Genomic DNA, 18591 nt, shown 5'->3' with positions numbered 1-18591 from the left:
GTCTATGTTTTTTGTCAAGTAATATACAAACGTTCTTCCGCTTTTAAATTGCCTTTCACATTTTTACCTTCTTTCCAAAATACCTAACTAATTAATTGATCAATTCACTTCCACGAGTTTGAATAATCAAAAATAGAGCATCGGATTCATTACACCTAACGATTTTTTCCATTAATCATAGTTCAAGTATATTAATTACGACGACTAATGAGCATTGCCACCGTGATTGATCAGCCGGATATCAGCCGGAGAATCCCATATAGCTTCATAGTTCCACTCGCTGGTTGCTATGAGCTGAACTTTTGACTCGTCAATATTTCCCAGTGTCACTATTCAAATACACAGTTTGACTGATCGAATGATATTTGGATAGCTGGGTTGCCTTATGACTTTTCGTGTCTCTTAATGTGAAGGCCAACATCAAAATATTACGCTCTATATGAATAACGAGGTACCATTACTCTATACCGCACACATACATCTGTATACAATACATATAATTCCGTAGTACACATACTGTGCATGTTCTCTCGATTTTTCTCTGCTGCAAGAAGAGGAATGTTTGTTTAATTCGATAGAATATTATCGATATTGTAGGAAAGTGAAAAATGAGACAAATGGGACAAGTGGCTTTGTGTTGGGTATACATATAGTGCGCTTGTTTAATAGCATTGCATTCATCATAAGAAAAGGAAATGTTTTGAAATGGTTCCTCGATCACAATGTGACAGAATTCCATAGATTGTTTCCGTATTGGTTCTTAGCTGTCCGAGGTCTTATCCGATGGTTCATCTACTACCCGGTGTGCTCAGCTATATCCTTTCATTCCCAGCGTCTCTGGCGGCACGGAGTCCAAGAGAGGCAAGAGCTTCCCTCCCCTTTGCCCTTCGGTCCTTTTGCCCCGACGACACGGGCCTTAAAAAGACAAAAATCACCATGGCTCGGGTGTTTTATGACAGGGAGTCGTAAATGATCGAGAGACTGAACGAGCAGGCATCATCGTAGCTCTCCTATACATATATATATATATATATATATATATATATATATATATACACATATATATTCTATACTATATAGAGTATACTATACACATTTAACCGACCTCTCTGCATTATATACGTAACTGCACATATACGCGTCGTTTCACCTATGTTATAAGTGTATTGGTGTGTGGTGGCCACATAATACGAGAACAGCACTGGACACGCTGGAAACGAAGTAGGCGCAGCTATCGCTGTGTAAAATCGCTGCTCGGACAGTTTCATGTACAAGCGATAGCTATTAGTGGAAATTCGTTAAATCCACCGTCCTAGACAGCGCAAGCCGATCTTCCACTATTCCAACTTATTGAAATTCACTCTCGATCATTTGTTCGTGCAGCTAATATTACTTATCCATATAAACAAGCATCCTCCGATGTTCCTGTCCTTCGACAATTTTTTTCCATCCACTCCCGCGTACCATATTTTCCAATTACTCGACTGTTCTATGACTTCATGGATGTGCGAACACTCCCTTTACGATCAGAATGAAAGAGTATACCGTTTTTTATTTCAACATTCATTTTTTTCTATTTTACAAGTTATTAATTTCTTTTGCATACGCTGCTGCAGTTTGTATACGAGTAGGGAATCAACCAGGCAGATATCTGGCTTATCGAAGGGAAAATAATTTTCAAGTTCATTTAATTTTATAACGTAACAGCTGTTCCATAGCTTCATGGATTTATGAAGACATCCGTTAAAATTCAAATGAAGGAGTATTTTTGTTTTTCTATACGTTTTCCTTTTTTCTATATATTTATGAGACTTTAGTTTCTTTTGCACACGCTGCTGTCTTTACGAATAGGGAAACGGCCAGGCGGCTCTGACTCGAAGAGAAAATAATTTTGAAGCCGATTTCATTCTACAATGGCGCGACTTTTGTCCGATAATAGGTCTGCGACTGTAATATAGTATATATACACATGTGCAGACGCTCGTCACGCATTCGGAGATTTCCGATCGTTTATGACTTCGAGTCGTAAAACACGGGTCCACGTCGATTTCCATACATCTATTTATGCCCATACGCAAGATGCGTGTCCGGAACGGAACGAAATGGCAATAGTCACTTTGCCGAACGCGCCTTTTCTTAAATACCGAAATGCCAATGCTGGAAAAATCGCTTTACCGCTTTCTTGCAAACGAGAAAAGCGTCAAAGGAGAAGCGAACAATACTGAATATTGCTTGGCTATCCGTGGTACTCACGAGAATAAATTTTGATATAAATAATGACACAAATAAATAAAATATAATGAAAATTGTTCATTTTGATGTACATTTTATTGGTGTGGATACAAATTCGCTATGGATGAGGTATTAGGGAAAGAGTTTGAAGATGACAATAAAGGTGGTAATAGGAGGAGGGGGGATAGGTGATCCCTTTGAAGTCTTATTTAGCCCTGAATTCCCACGCACAAATCTTTCAAGACGGAAATTGAATGGTTTTACGAGGACCGACCGTAAATGATCGAAGAAGGGGAATAAGGCGTGCAGTCGGAACTGGAGCTGTGCTCCCCGGACTGAGTTTGGATACAACTTGAAGAACGTGTTTATCTTGGAGTGAAATCGTCCAGCGGACTGATAGTCGCGAGAGAAACGGACCTATTAGTCCCTACCTAACTCTCGCTTACATCTATACATACTTCGTTTATCTTATATTGGTATCCGTGAAGAGCCGTGAAGAGCCGTGAAGAAAAACGCCTGCTTTTATCAATACACTCTCTATCCGGAATCCACGCGCAACTCCGGTGGAATTTCTCGCTTGAAAACTTCCATATAAAAGCTAAAGGGAGAATCTCTCATGGTATATCTGCTTAGAGTGTTTCCTCCAATCGCGTATTATCAATTCACAGTGGAATCGAGAGAATCGACTGTTTCCCTCAGCGATTGCTTTTAGCATAAATTCGAAGCTATATAATAACCGTTGTGCAAAGAGCGATTCATATTTATTATCGTTTCTTCCTCCCGATCAATCACAGCGTCGCGTGAGAAAGTTTCGAGGCTGCCAGGCAGAATTTCAGCGACGAAGAATCTTATTAATCGGATGATATGCGAGTGGTCATAGGCTAGAGTGGATGAGGAGGGGGAGGGATCGGTATTGGATGGAGCGAGGTTGAAGGTGGACGAGGGGGGATTCGAGGGGAGTAGAAGAATGGGACTCACTTCGTGCATGACCCAAAGAAACCCCCGCTGGGCGACTCGATCCGATCCGCTGATCCCCGACCGCGCTCACGCAGATACCATCTTTCCTTGCACTCTCCACTTTTCTCCTCCTTCCTCCTTCTCTTCGTCTCCTCCTCCTCCTCCTTCCAAGCTAGTGCTCCACTCTACTATCCTCCTCCAATTTACTCCTCTTCCCATCTTCCACAGTCTATACACTTTTTCCTTCCTCCATCTCAAGCTAGTTCTCCACTTCACCATCCTCCTCCTCCAATTTACTTCTCTTGCAATCTTTTCTTCCAGTCTCCACTTTTCTCCTTCTTTGTCCCTTCCTCAGCTTTCTTGCGTCAAGCTAGTTCACTATATACTCTACTCCATTCTCCTCCAATTTATTCCTCTCGCCATATTTCCTTCCACAGTCCACACTTTTTCCCTCCCCCTTCTCGAACTAGTTCTCCTCTCTATCCCGTCCTCCTCCAATTTACGTCTTTTGTCATCTTTCCTTTCGTTCTTCGACTTTCCTACGTCACGTCAGTCCTTCGCATTTCTCCTACCTTACCTACTAGTCCCAAACTATATGCTACCAGTTTATCATTTTCCTCCAATTTTCTCTCCTCTTGCCATCTCTCCTCTCACTCTCTACTTTTCGCTACCTCCTTCTCAAGCTATAATGGTTCTCCACTTTGCTATCCTCTTCCTATTCACTCTTCTTGACATCTTTCTCACTTTCCACCTCTCTCCTTCGTTCTTTTTCCCTTCATCGAACCTCGAGCTAGTGCTTCACTCTAATATCCTCCTCCCATCCACTACTCTTGCCATTTTGCTCGCCGTACTTCTTTTTCCTGTCTTCTGCTCTAGAGGCAAAAGCCGATTGGTCCCCTGCAGACTTCTCGTCTTTCTTCCCACTCTTCTCTCTCTCTCTCGCTCCGTAAGAACAAGGGAATCGGGACAAGTCGGGAGGGGGGTAAAATAAAAGGAAGAGTTTCGCACGGGACAGCTATACACATATACTATATATATGTATGACCGCACTGATTTGTCTGCTTATTGTTGCTCTGTTCGCGTTCCCCCTTACCCCCTCTCTACAAACACGATGACGCCTGACGTCACGTGGCAAATTCACAAATTCTTATTCCATAAAAGATTTCAATTGATCGAGATCGCTGCGCAAAAGCAAATCAAAGTCTCGAGATACAATGGCGAAAGAGCGGATGAAGGCTGGAACGGACATGATGTTTATATATACGTATAGTATATCCTTGGTATATCCCTAGATGCAGCAGAGTCACGGTATGCATGCGAGAGAACCTCGCTCGTGAGAAAGCTTGTTTTTCGATAGGAATTATATACGCGTGCGCCTCCTTTCATTAAGTTCTCAGTCACGTAAAAGCAGAGGCAGCAGCAGCATCAGCAGCGACGGTGCTTTATGAGACAGCCAGAAGCCAGCGAGAGCGCCGATTCGAGAGATTCGACGCGAATTACCACTCGATTAAATCACCCTTTAAAAAAAACCTTGCTAAATTTTCTTATTTTCTCTCTCTCGTCAACAGTCTCAGAAAACTCTTATTCGTATAATGTTAATTAATCCTGATTATTCCTCAACGCATTCATAGTCCATTTTATTGATATCATAATTTTATCATGAAAATCTCTCTATTACCACGTAATAAGCTTTTTTCGATTTCTCTCCATAAAATGATTAATTAATTATGTATCGATGAATTTATGAATGACTCGTTGGAATTTCTATAAAAACTCATGTTTTTCTTGGCACGAAACTGAGAGTGGTGGCATTGGCTAGAATTGAATTGGGGGAAAAGTGGCGCCGAGCTTGTAATGGCGTACGAGAGGCATTCGTCTTGTTGGTAATTAGGCGGATTCTGCCTGTCACTGACAAAGCACTCGCCATCGATTATAAAAGCCGAATGGGCCTTCGGGCGGGAAAGTGGAACACTTTTCGATTAACCTCAGCGAAGCTCGTTACGCTATCCTCCTCCGGGAAAATCACTCAAATTATACAACAAACAAATATTTGTCCGCCCAAAACATGACACCTTGATCGATCTACTTCCCTCGCTACCCCCTCCCCCCTTCATCCTCTTTATCGTGTCCCGTTTCTATTCACAGCGAGTAAAAAAACACCTTGTAGAAAAAAAAAACTTTGTAACGAAGGCGAGTAAATAACTATAATATATGTGCGTGGTGTGGAGGACCTCGTCTGTGCTGGAATCGCTTTGAGAAATTTACTGCACCAATAAAATCCATAAGTATATTTTTATTTCAACGCCATAAAATTTAAATAATATATAACAGAATTCTGATTAGTAATTACAAGATCATTAAACGCCATGGTAGATAACAGCTTTAACTGGCAAGGAAAACAAATGTACTCTTCGGAAATGGACTTTTCTCGGAATAAATTATTCTAATCGCTCGGTATAATTGTAATATTATGAAATGAATGCGTAATAGAGTAACGGTACCGCTATATAGAAACATATACAAACGTGTTCTCGGAGATAAAGAAGTAGTAGGCCGATCAGGATTCTCGATTAAATTTAAATAATTCAGTTTTCGAGTTTCCAAGTTTTCTTGAAATAGTATATCTTTAAATATGTTGGATTATGTTCTGTGAAAAAGTAAGAGAGAAAGAGAGAAAAGGCTCGGTTGTTAAAGACACGAATAGATATACGAATCGGTAAGGGGAATCTGAAGAAGGAAGGGGGTTGGGGGGGCAGTGGAAGAGATGTCCAAGGTAAATTTATGCAAACTCCATTGGAGCAGGTTCACGGCTAGTAATTATAGGAAGAAACCACAGTGTCGTTAATAGCGCTCCCTGTTTCAACGTTCGACTCACCCTTAGCCCGATCACCAAGATAAATCCAATCGTCTTCCGTGTTAAATCAACCAATAATACTCGCCAGATTGCACCGAACGAAGCTTCCTCGTAATTGTTTCCCTCCAGCCCAACAAGAACCATCTACAATCTTAACGCTCCGGCATCAATATTTTTAATTGAAATACAACGTAAACCTATGACTCTGAATAAATTACAGAAAGAAATATATAAAGTAGATTTTTAGGCTGTCGTCTTCTTTGAATGTTTTTTTTTTTTTTACATTTTTAGGGGAATTTTGTTGAAGGACCCTGAAAATACTACGTTGGAGCTTTTATATTATATTTACTAATATTTAAAAGCTGGTTAGAATTTTTTATAATGTGAAACACAGAAAAAAAAATCTACTGCACAGCATTCTGATAATAATCCACCTAAAAAACGACGGTACCCATGATATTTCAAAAAGCTGGCAATCAATTTCACAGTTATTTTAATTGGCACACAGCTTCTGTGCAAGTCTAATTTTACCTTAAGTAGAGTATAATTAAAATATCTTATATAGTTCTTTTTCTCTTAAACTTTGAAAATTCAATAAAAAAATGTTTCCTGTTTTTTCGACATTTTAAGTTAAAGAGAAAAATAAACTTATTTATAAGATATCTCTATTATTCTAGCTCAGGCTAAAGCTAAACTTTTGTAGATGATATGTGGGAAATAACAATGAAATTGGTTTAAAACTTTTTTTAGGATATAATAGGTACCGTCCTTTTGTAAATTGATGTTATCAGAATGCTCTACAATGGATTCTTTCCCTTAGTATATGTTAAAAATATTATAAACTGCATTTAAATATTAATAAGAACAATAAGAAAAATTCCTTAAAAGAACAGCATTCGAAGGAAACGACTCCCTCAATTGAATTTTGTATATAATCATTATAGTTTAGTAAATTTCTTTCACAAAGAGTGTACAATGTTAAATATGATTTTTCTATGTAATGCCTAATTAAGATCGTTAGGGAGGAAAATTAAAGGATGTTTTTTTGTAGTTGTTTTTAACATATATTAGAGAAAGAACGATTAGTATAAGGAAATAAATGGAGTATTATTAATATTACACGTATTTTCTTATGTGCAAGTATATGTATGGACTTGGGACGGTGATTAATAGCAGTTTTTTTAATTATAGGTGCGAGTTACTGTCCTGGACAAGAACGACGTTGCACCCGCATGGGGCCCGAGCACCTGGAAATTCGAAGTGTCCGAGGAAGCACCACCAAACACCGTAATTACAGTTCTGAAGGCCTACGATCCGGACACCATCGGCACGTTGAGGTATAGTTTATCTCATTACTCAATTGCCTTATTAATTTTGGTGTAATCGTCCGAAATTGCTCTTAATAAAATTTCACAACGCACGCGCGCACACGCACAAATTTTACTACATGTATTATTTTTATATAGTGCTAAATATTTCCAAATAATTTTTGACACTTTCACCAATACAAAACACCGTACAAAAAAATGGAAAATGAAGGCTGTGATAATTAGCAGAGAATTTCTTCAATATAAGAAATAATTATTACTTTTTTTAATTTCTTTAAATTTGATTTTTAATGAAAAATTTTTTACGATATGCTTTTAGATACACATTGGTACCGAACAAACGAATCGGTGATGAATCCGAGAACGAGATTGAAGGCCAATTCAAGCTCAATCCAACTACTGGGCAACTTCGTTTGGCTGAAGCTTTAGATAGGGAAATCAAAGAAAAATACGTTTTGAGGGTTAGGGCTGACGATGGACTGCAGCACACTGACGTCACGTTGACCATTCAGGTAAGCCTTCAAAAATAAAAGTAATTGAGATATCTATATAATTCTTTGGCAGCAGAAAAACCGTTAGTTTTTCTTATGATAGTTTTCTCACTATCTCGACTTTACAAAATTACACCTAAGCCCTTAGAATTATTGCAGAAACACCTTCGTGCGTTCGTTGACATGCAGGAATGCGTTGGTCTTTTTTGTAACTTTTTACCGGAAGACAGACGAAAGAAAAAACCTGCTTGACACTATCATGTATAATGTATACGAAAGAATCGGGACAGTGTTAATCCTGAGCGCACAGGAATCTCTGGAATGTGTGCATGCTGTAAAATTTGTATTTCATGAAACTGATATAATGCATCATTAAAGTTTTTTCTTTCATAGAGACAAAAATCACTTGCAAAATATCATCGTGCTAAGACATCCCATTTGCACTTGGAACGTAACTTGAGAATTAACAAATCCGATATAAAATGTTAATAGGCGAGAGAGTGGAATTAAACGCAGTGAACTAAAAATTAAATAGAAAAAGTGTATGGCTTGCAATAATTGATTGCGTGTTTGAAATAAAAAATATTTCTAGTTAGTATACAGCTTTCCCTAATTTAAAAGGATGATCGATAAACATTGCAGTGTGGTAAAAATATTATCGTTTAGCTGCATCGATCGTTGGTTAATTTAAAAACAGTTAAACTTTATAGTATTATATATCCGCCATGTTCCTTTTGCACAATGAACAGAATGTGATTTCTCAATTGGTAATAAAGGATTTTTTTTTAATTTAGTAATTTTACCTTCGAGGGTATTAGGTGTACGTAGTATAAATTAGGGTAGTTTTGTATCGTGTGTCAGTAACTTTATACAATTATCGTTGCATACCATATGGAGACTGGACATTATTGTGGCCATAATGAAGCTTACATAATCACGCTTCTGGATAAAACAATGGGTGAAAATAATCGAAGGAGACTGGCTTTGTGCGTATTCCATGGCAACCACGGGACAGATAAGGATGATTATACTTAACGTAATTATCCTTTCCCCCTCCATTTCCTCCTCTTGATATTGAGCAGTAGGTTATTTTTGTACAGTCAGGAAACGAATTTAACCGTTCATGCAGTACCTGTATTACTATATATATACAGCAATCAGGACGTGTCCCTTTCGTGTCTTTTCTCTTCTATAATATTATTATATACAAGGTGTCCCAACCAAACATGATCACTCAAAATATCTCTGTTATTTTTAACGATAGAAAAATAATACAGGATAAACTTACTAAACTTAAAAGAAAAATATGCTCAAATTTTTCGTTTGTTAGATTGCAAGGTCATTAAAATTTTTTTAAATGGAGCTTCCTATCGTAGGCTTATCTTAAGAGCTTTCCAAAACACTACATAAATCTGCCATTTAACTTAGACATTTAAGAGATATTTACATTTAAAAGTGTACATAGGTGTGGGCGTTTGATTGAAGCAATAATCGCAACTGCTATACACACGTTCAATCACATAAATACATATAATTTCAAATCTAAATATATCGTAAACGTTTGAATTAATAGTTATATTAATATAATCTTAAAAATAGGAAGTTCTGTTTAAAAATCATCATTGATCTTGTAATTTTAAAAGTAACGTTGACCTTGCGCCTTTACAAACTGTTCAGATTTATTCTGTTTCATTTTTTCCTGTCATTATTAATAATAGAAATATTTTATACAGCCATACTTGGTAAGACACCGTGTATATATGTATAGCTGACCCTACGTGAAATTCCAATTGAATCGTGCAATCGCGGTCAATCTCATCAACACCAATCATCATCTTCCCTCGGATCCACGCCGAACGCCAACATTGTTTGCTCTTATCATTCGTTCTTACCATCTGTCAAGGAATTATAATTGAGACCGTTAGATCTCTCCTCGTAGAGTTACGGTTGGCCTATAACCACAGGCAATACTATATAGTATATTTCCAAGTCGAGAGAGAAATGGGTATAAAATAAATCCCTGGAACACATAACAGGACTGGGAGGTCTAAGGACTTTTAACGAGCAATAAATAATTGCACAATAATAGGAAGAATTTTGATAAATCAATGATAGAAAATCAATTTTCTATCGCAGTAGATCTTAGTTCGTTAAAAACGATATTTATAATTAATGTTAATTTCTGATGGCAAAAAACCGTGCATTTTTCGTCCTCGAGTGACGTAACGTTAAAACTATCATTGTGACGAGAGAAAAAAGAGGCTGGTCCTCGAGGAAAGGTTGACCGAGGCTTTTTCGACGAGTTAAAGTGCGGTGAGAAACCGCGGAAAAGATAATATCCGTAGAGTCGCGGCCTGTCCAAGCTTATAATTCATTAGGGGCAACCGAGACGATTGGGTGATAAAAAAGTGGAACCCGCCGCGACGTTTAACGAGCCCTCTACGCCCCCCACCTTAATCCTTGGCTCCTTCCTTCCTTCCTTCCTTCCTTCTTTCATTTCTTGCTTTTCGCTTCGATAGAGCAACCGCGTAGACTTTTCGAGTATTTATCGAACTGGACAATCGTAGAAATATATCTTCGTGACGCAGGTTTCTCTCCGTGTACAATAAACTTATCGCGTATTCGTATATTTGTCGAAAGGAAGAGGAATGCTAGAACCGATTATATTTTGCTATCCGGCTACCATGAAAGAGTCCAGACGCGGAATCTCATTCTCCTTTTCTTGCTTCTTCCTCGTTTCAGAGTCACGTCATTCGTCCACGAATCGCCCCCAAACATTCGATTTTTTCCTTCCGTCCTTTAATAATAAGAAAAGAAACTTTTAAGGACTCTAGTTTCACACACTTTATTTTCCCACGTAGAATACACAGACTGTACTCTAAGTCTGCCCGTTTGACGAAAAGAAGAGGAATGCCAGAACCGATCATAGTTGGCTCTTTGGGGACCATGAGAGAGTCCAGTCGTGGAATCTCTTGCTTCTCTTCTTTCCTCCTTCTTATTCTTAGAATACTGTCATTCGTCCACGAGTCTTTCATACCCCCCACCTCGACCCTCGATTCCTTCCTTTCTTTATCGTTTCTCGAACTTGCCAGTTTTAATTTTTTAATTATAAAAAACAAATCATATATAACAACTCTACGTTCACACGCTTTATTTTTCTATACATGTACAATAAAAAGAGTGCAGTACATTCTTTACTTTGTATGTTTGTCGAAACGTAGAGGAATGCCTAAACCAATCATAGTTTGCTCTTTGGGGACCATGAGAGAGACCCCAGTCATGGAATCTTTTGCTCCCATCTTCTTCTTCCCCGTCATTCGTCCACGAATCCTCAATGCTCCCTATCTCGACCCTCGATTCTTTTCTTCCTTCCACTCTCCTTTCTTAACACTACAAGTGTTAATGTTATAATAATAAAAAACTTAATTGTTCAAGGACACACACATTATATACTTTCACACATTCTATTTTTCCACGTACAATAAAATTACTCTACTCTATAATACTCTTCTTTTTAGTCGAAAAATAGAGGAATGCTAGAACCTATCATAGTTTTCTGTCCAGAGTATCTTGAAAGAATTTACAGAAGCTTGCTTCCGAAATTCGCGGTATTTCTCGTTCCCTTTTTTTATTCTTATTCTTAGAAACACATCAATCATTCACGAATCTCCCATGCTCCTATTTCAATCCTAGATTAACCTGTTCTCTCTTTCCTCGAGCTGAACAATTGCAAAAATGAATCTTTTAATAAGAAAAAACATGATAGCCTATAATAAATCTACTTTCACACATGCTCCAATTTTTCATACTTACGATAAAGCGATCGTACATCCGTATTCGACTGTTACTATTTGTCGAAAAGTATATACATATATGTAGAAAGGAATGCCAGAACCGATCATAGTTTTCTGTTCGGGGTACCATGAGAGAATCTACAGAGTCCCGCTGCCGACAGTCGCGGAATCTCTCGCTCCTCTTCTTCTTCTTATTCTTATAGAATCCCGTCTCCTTTTCTCCCCTTGGAGGAGCTTCATCCACGAATCCTCTCGACGGGCGGGGCCCTTTTCACCTGGAACCCACCGCCGTCACTTTTTGCAAACGTCTTCGGGACCTCCTTAATCAAACCGTGCCCACCTCCGCTTAGTATCTCCGTTTAGTATCTCACAGGCAACAGCCACCGGAGTCGAATCGCCTACGCTTATCGCTACCTTAATTGTTTCTCTACACACGCACACATATATACACGTATAAATCAGCTAGAAAAATTCAATGGAAAACACGAACGAACGATAATTCTATTCCGGAGGAATCTGAGAAATTTGTCATTCGTTGGCAATTATTATATATATAGTATATATCGATCGATAGGAATGTCGAGTATAATACGAGGGGCATAAGAAGTTAAGTTGTTCCGAAAATTGATCGCTCCTTTTATCGCGCGGTATATATATATATATATATATATATATACGCTACGAAGAGGTTGCTGAAAAAGAGAAATACGTTGGATGGGCATTTTGGAGCAGGACTCGCTTTACGGATAGGTGGAATTTTTCCCTCGCGTCTTTAGTAACATAATTAACAAGTCCAGGGACTGAGAGGGGAGGGAGGTTGGTGGAAATTAAAGAAGAGCCGCTGCAAGTGGATAATGTCATTGTTTTTCGAGAGATCTGCGATCCAGAGGGAGAGAGCACGAGAGCTTTTGTCAGAAGTACGTGCATCGTGTATCCTCTGTTCCAAGCAGGGTCATTTGGCCCTGGAGGAATGTCAAAGCCGATCATACCTTGCTTTTTTCAAGAGGGATCCGTCGACCGTCGGTCGCGCGGAATCTACCCCATCCCTTCAATCCAGTATCCATCCCATCCAGCCAGCTTTTTGCAAAACCACATTCCCCTCTTCCCTTATTTCGATCCCACCAAATTTCCTCACGCTTCTTTCACTGTACATACAACAATAGCAACGAATACTATATATATATATATATATATATATATATATATATATATATGTATAGTCTTTTCTTTGTTTACATTGTTATAACCTTCAATCTATAACGATAATTCGATGCCACTTTGTTCAAAGGGTTTGAATAGATTTGTTCACATTCGATAGATTTATATAAACATCATTGGGGCAAAAGACACAAAGGAGGGGAAGGGAGAAAGAGAGAGAGAGTGACTCAGTTAAAGGATAATTACAATTTGCTGCTACATCTGTAAAACGGCAAAAATGTCAGCTGTCATCGGTGAGCTTGACGAAACAAACAAACAATCGACAAAAAGCAGTATGCAGTAAACGAATGTTGCATGAAATTCAAATGCGACATTTTTCCATTGGAGATTTTGCCTTGCACCATCACCGGATCGTGGTAGTGGTGCACGAAAACCGTCCAATGGCGCTTCCTTATATTCGCGTATGACGTCACACACCGCGATCATTTCTTTCTTCATCGGGGAGTCGTTATGGCAGCCATTATGCCGTCGTGCGTGGAATTGGAAAGGATCAACGTCAGCTTCGATCATAGCCTGATAATATACGAAGTCGCAGAAAGCTGGCCAACTGTAGATCAACTCGTCCCTAAAGTCTCGATCCTTGCGATCCATCAGAATTTTTTCCCAAACTCGAAATAAGAGCCTTAATAACCACCATTTGTATTTTTCCACTCGCGCCAAAATCCCTTCTTTATTTTCTCTCGTTTATCATGATTCGTGTTGGATTTTTCATTTATATTTTGTCGTTTATCACGTATAGTATATGGTCTTCTTCGTGCGGTTGAGTTAAATCGGTGTAAAAGGAAAGGAATTTCCATAGTGACGGAGAAGTAATTAGTTTTATATCTTTATATACTCGGTGTCCGGTTTACTCGTGGCAAAATGATAAATTTAAATAAAGTAATTAAATTTTATAGCTGTTAACTAAACAGTTATTGATGTGGATTAAAAATTCTTTATCTGAAACGTCATATTTGTAACATATTTTATATAAAACTTCCCCCCCCCCCCTCTTATTAATGAGGTGTTGTTTCGGTAATCAGCTGATTAATTAGAAAGCTTCGAAATAAGAAATTTTTCATTTAACGAATAAATAAACAATTTTTAATAGAAATGTATCCTAAAAACCATTCGCTTCAAATGAATTTAAGGTTTTATCATGATTTAAATGGACACCTTGTATAAAATTGATAAATATATCGAGTATAGGAAAAACATGATTATTTATTTTTCTTATACAAGTACATTGATTATCGTACACTTATTCACATAGTTTTATTCAGAGTATAAGCAAAAGGTAGGGGAGGGAGGCGAAATTTAAGAATGAAGGGCTTCTCTTGCTGGTAATTCAGGTCTTTTCGAAACTGATGATGAATAAGAAAACGGACTTTTCTTAATATAACCAATGAATAATTAGGTTTATAAATGAGAAGCACTGTATATAAAATCAATAAATATAAATATTCGGAATGGAGAAAAGCACGATTAATTTGAAATTTCATTAGTATACTTTCATTACAGAACTGTACATAATATTAATTATCTATATGCTAGAGAGAGAAAGAGAAGGTCGTATCTTCTTCACAGTGTGGATAGCATAAATCGATCATGGATAAAGGAAGGAATTTTCATAGTGACAGATAAATAATTAGATTTACTACTATGGAGTTCTATTATAGAAAATCGATAAAAACAGGATTAATTGTGATTTTATTGTAAAATTAGAAGTAATATTAATTATTTACCGTGCGTTAAAATAAGATGGATAAAGAGAGAAATTGAAGAGAGTTTAAGGGCTTCCTGATGGCTGTTGAAGAGAGAGTGGTGTCGGTGTATCGTTATGGCGGCCATTATGCCGTTGTGCGCGGAATCGGAGAGAAAGAATGCCAGAGCCGATCATAGTCCGGTCTTTTAGGACCAGACGAAGGTGACTCGCTGCAGACAGTTACGAGATCGGAGCCCTTCTAACTCCCCCCCCCCCCCTCCATGCTCTCCTCCGATCCTTCTCAGACCCAACCTGCTCGAACCCTTTTCTTTCCTCTTCTTTCGCTTTACCCCCTCTCCTTCGGGTCTGCGTCACTTTTTGCAAACGTCTTCGAACTCTCCTCAATCAAACCGTGCCTACCTTCTCTTCTATATATCTTCCGCGCAGCCGACTCGAATTCTCTCTCTCTCTCTCTCTCTCCCTTTATTCCCTCCTCTTTCAAATTTCGTCGCACGATCCCCCTCCGCAACTATCTCTATTCAATGCAATCTAGAAATCATTTAAAAGTCTATAAGAAAAAGAAAACGCAAAATCAGTAAGTTATTATTTTCTTAGGACATACGGCCCCGCTTCACCCTCGATCGAACGCTCGCCATATTTTCTTTCGGTCCCGTCATAATATTCTTCTCCATGAATTTCCGACAGAACTGATTGCTCCATTGTCACACATTGCTCCGAAAACTTTTCTTTCCTTTTGCCGCGTTTTCGCGAACCGTTTGTCATGTATATATAGCGTATAGTGATTTACAGCATCGACGAAGAAAAATCGTGGAGAAATTCAATTCGCAGGAATTTATCAAGAGCGGAGTAAAAAGGGTGAATAATACGAGGCTAATGGATAAAGATAATGGATCGGGCCTGTTGCGGGACAGGTAAAAATGCTCCAAGCTTCGATGCAAGTTTATTAATCGCATTTCGCCGTAGCGGAAGTTTGAATCTGGGATAAGACAGAGTTGACCACGCATATTCCTCGCTTGATTATCCTTTCACGCGCGCTAGGAGCGCCGAGTTCAGTCTCGCTGGATGCGATGAATGATTTTACCCAGCTTGCGATAGAACCTGCAATTCTATACCTGTAGCTATATAGCATAGTATCATATATATAGTAGGTATAATACACGTGCGAATTGCACTGCTTGTCAAACGCACTCGCCTTATTAATAGTTCGACACCGATACTACCGTTGCTTCGCAATGCAATGATAAAGTTTGATAGATGATGAAGCAACGCCTTCCCAACAAAATCCCCCCCCCCCCCCTTCGACCAAACTATCCAGAATAGACGAGAAAAATCCCTTACGAATCCCGAGCCGAGCCGTCTTACAATCGTGAAAATTTGCATCGCAAATTCAAACTGCAATTTCGATAAGTTTTAAACTTATTTCTATGTGCAGCGAAAACCAGTGTCGTGCTATTTCACGTAACACGGATAGTGCCAGAAACGTTCCTATGTTAAACGTTCCAGAACTGAATTTGATACGTCGCCACGTTTTAGAAACGTTTTAGACACATTCCTATGCCATTTGGAAATTGCCGGAGGGAAAATATTTTATATAATGGACGTGCGTTCAGCATTCTAACCCTCTAAAGATTTTTCAATGAAAACTGCACGATAAGGTTCTTTGTGCATTGATAAACATGACGCAATGAGCAACATAAATTTGATCTTATTTCGCTGGCAGGGAGAATCAAACGAAATGGGATAATATTTGTTCAGGATTCTCGTTTTCAAGGATATTTCTTTTGCAGTACTGGCACATCGGCTAGCAAAATAAATATAATATACCTGGTGGATGTAGAGCGAATACAGTGGAATTATTCGTGGATGAATGGCTGCAGTGTAAACAGTGGCGTAGCCTCCCGTGTTTATTCAAGAATAAAAAGTGAAGCGGGAGGTATAAGAAAAGGGAGAAAAAGACCGAGATTGCCAGTTCGCAGGCGATAAACGGTCTTACGAGTGTGTTTTGAGAGGTATCGCGAGAACCTCCGAACTTATTCTCATCCCCCAATCACGAGCAAATGTTCGATCGATCGACTAAATTCCATTTTTTCTTTATACTTTAAACAAATAATTGCGAGTGTGGTATTTTTATGTGGGAAGCAAAATAAACTTATGAACTTTTTTTTCTCAAATGCTTTCAGGTGACTGACACGAATGACAATGCCCCGGTGTTTCAATCGAGCGCATATTCATTCGACGTGGCGGAAAATGTGCCGAGGGGCAGCAGAATCGGACAGGTCGTTGCGACGGATGCCGACGCAGAAGGACCCAACAGCCAATTAAGCTACGCTCTAATCTCCGATTGGGCCAACGATGTTTTTTCTCTTAATCCGAGCACCGGTGTCTTCACGCTCACAGCCAGCCTTGACTACGAACAGGTTCGTGCTGGAATATCAGAGCCTCTTCCTCCTTATTCCCCTCTCTCTATCCCTCTTATAATACCCCCCCCCCCCCTCCCTCATCATCCTACAATCACACTCGATCCTCTTTCAAACTTCCCTCATTGACGACTCTTCGCTCGAAATCAATTTTGTCGAAATAATCGATTTCTCTTCTCCTTATCCAAATATCCCCGTCCTCCTTGCAAGCAACAACCTTGGCCATGAACGGATCTCCAGTGGAATACTATCAGAGAGAGAGAGAGAGAGAGAGAGAGAGAGAGAGAGAGAGCAACCTCTCATTGAATCTCGTCGTCCTCGCAATCCAGTTAACCCAGTTAACCCAATAGAAATCTTCCAATTAGTTCCACAATTCCCATCTCAACTTTGCTCGAATACCTTCTCTATTATTTTTTCCCCTCCTAATCCGACGTTTCTTCTCCTAATCCCGGCACTGGACGTTCACGCTAACAGCTAACCTTGACTGCCAACTGCTTCTTCGTGCAGGACTATCGAATTTATTCGTTCGCTACTTATCTCTCTCCTTCTTCGTTATATACATATCTCTTTGCTGAATTTCTCACGTTACTGAAAGTGTGTATAGCGTGTTAAAACATTCGAATCAATTCAGTACTGTGATTGACTAAATTTAACAGCTTTCTTTGAAAGTTATGTTTCTGTATAGAATTTCATGGTGAAACTCTCTTCGGTATGTTTATAGATAATTTCTACCGCGTCTCTTGATCCATTTATCTATATCCCTTGCTCAATTTCTCACGTTACTGTATATACTATATTAAAATGTTCGAATCAACTCAGTATCCTAGATGATCAAATTCAACAGTTTTCTCTGAAATTTATTTTTCTGTAGAAATTCAGGGTGAAACTCAACTCTCTTTGGTATATATAATAAATATCTCCGAATTTCGTGAAGCGGCAAGAAAAGAGATGCTTTCGACAGAATGTTCAATGCTTTTTTCTCTCTTTTTCTCATATTTTTTTTCAAGGTTGATCGAGACTACGAAATTCGCCGACACTCGAAAGATCCGTCTGTCTGGCAACTCGTCTCTCCGTTAATTCCTCTATTATAAGCCCACACCTGACAATCACGTTACGATGATTTATGCATTAGAGACTTATCAATAACGGGAAAGAAGCTTGTCCAATTATCACTTTGTAGCATTCTTGTTATTTAATTATCATTACTACCAATAACATTATTATTATTATAAAAAATAATAAAATCTTTAAACCGTTTCGGCCAAAAACGGCACAAAATTTATCTTCTTTTTGTATTACTAGAAATTATAGAAAACAAAGACGAATCTCTTTATCGCATCTATTCTTACGTATTTGGACTGAACTCTTTCATTTTTTTTATAATTTCTAGTAACGCAAACAGAAAATAAAATTTGCGTATGGAGCCAAAGGGGGTAAATTGAATTGGTCAGAGGTACGTAATGAATGTTTGGAATATCTGTTTGGATTATTGCTGGAAAAGCGCAAGAAACTAATAAAAAGGTTCGATCCTCTCATAACGAAGAAATAAATTTTATTTCATCGCGCTTCAATTTCCATAAAATCATTGTTTTAAA

The 18591-nt window shown here is 38.6% G+C and overlaps 1 protein-coding gene across 1 annotated transcript in view; it reads left to right on the top strand.

Moving 5' to 3' along the window:
- The window catches only part of ft (cadherin-related tumor suppressor fat), an 86073-nt gene that overhangs the window by 50517 nt on the left and 16965 nt on the right, over positions 1 to 18591 (top strand). Inside the window, exons 2-4 of the mRNA XM_066729147.1 lie at positions 7235 to 7420; positions 7734 to 7883; positions 16760 to 16996. Of these exons, the coding sequence (XP_066585244.1) occupies positions 7235 to 7420; positions 7734 to 7883; positions 16760 to 16996 (573 nt within the window). The remainder of the gene's footprint in view (positions 1 to 7234; positions 7421 to 7733; positions 7884 to 16759; positions 16997 to 18591) is intronic.

This window comes from Prorops nasuta, unplaced genomic scaffold (genome assembly GCF_024137725.1).
Source record: "Prorops nasuta isolate Cenicafe-Biocafe unplaced genomic scaffold, Cenicafe_Pnas_1.2 PNAS00006, whole genome shotgun sequence".
Classification (NCBI taxonomy): domain Eukaryota; kingdom Metazoa; phylum Arthropoda; class Insecta; order Hymenoptera; family Bethylidae; genus Prorops; species Prorops nasuta.
Note: the sequence above shows the minus strand (reverse complement) of the source record. Positions and strands in the feature narration are given on the sequence as shown.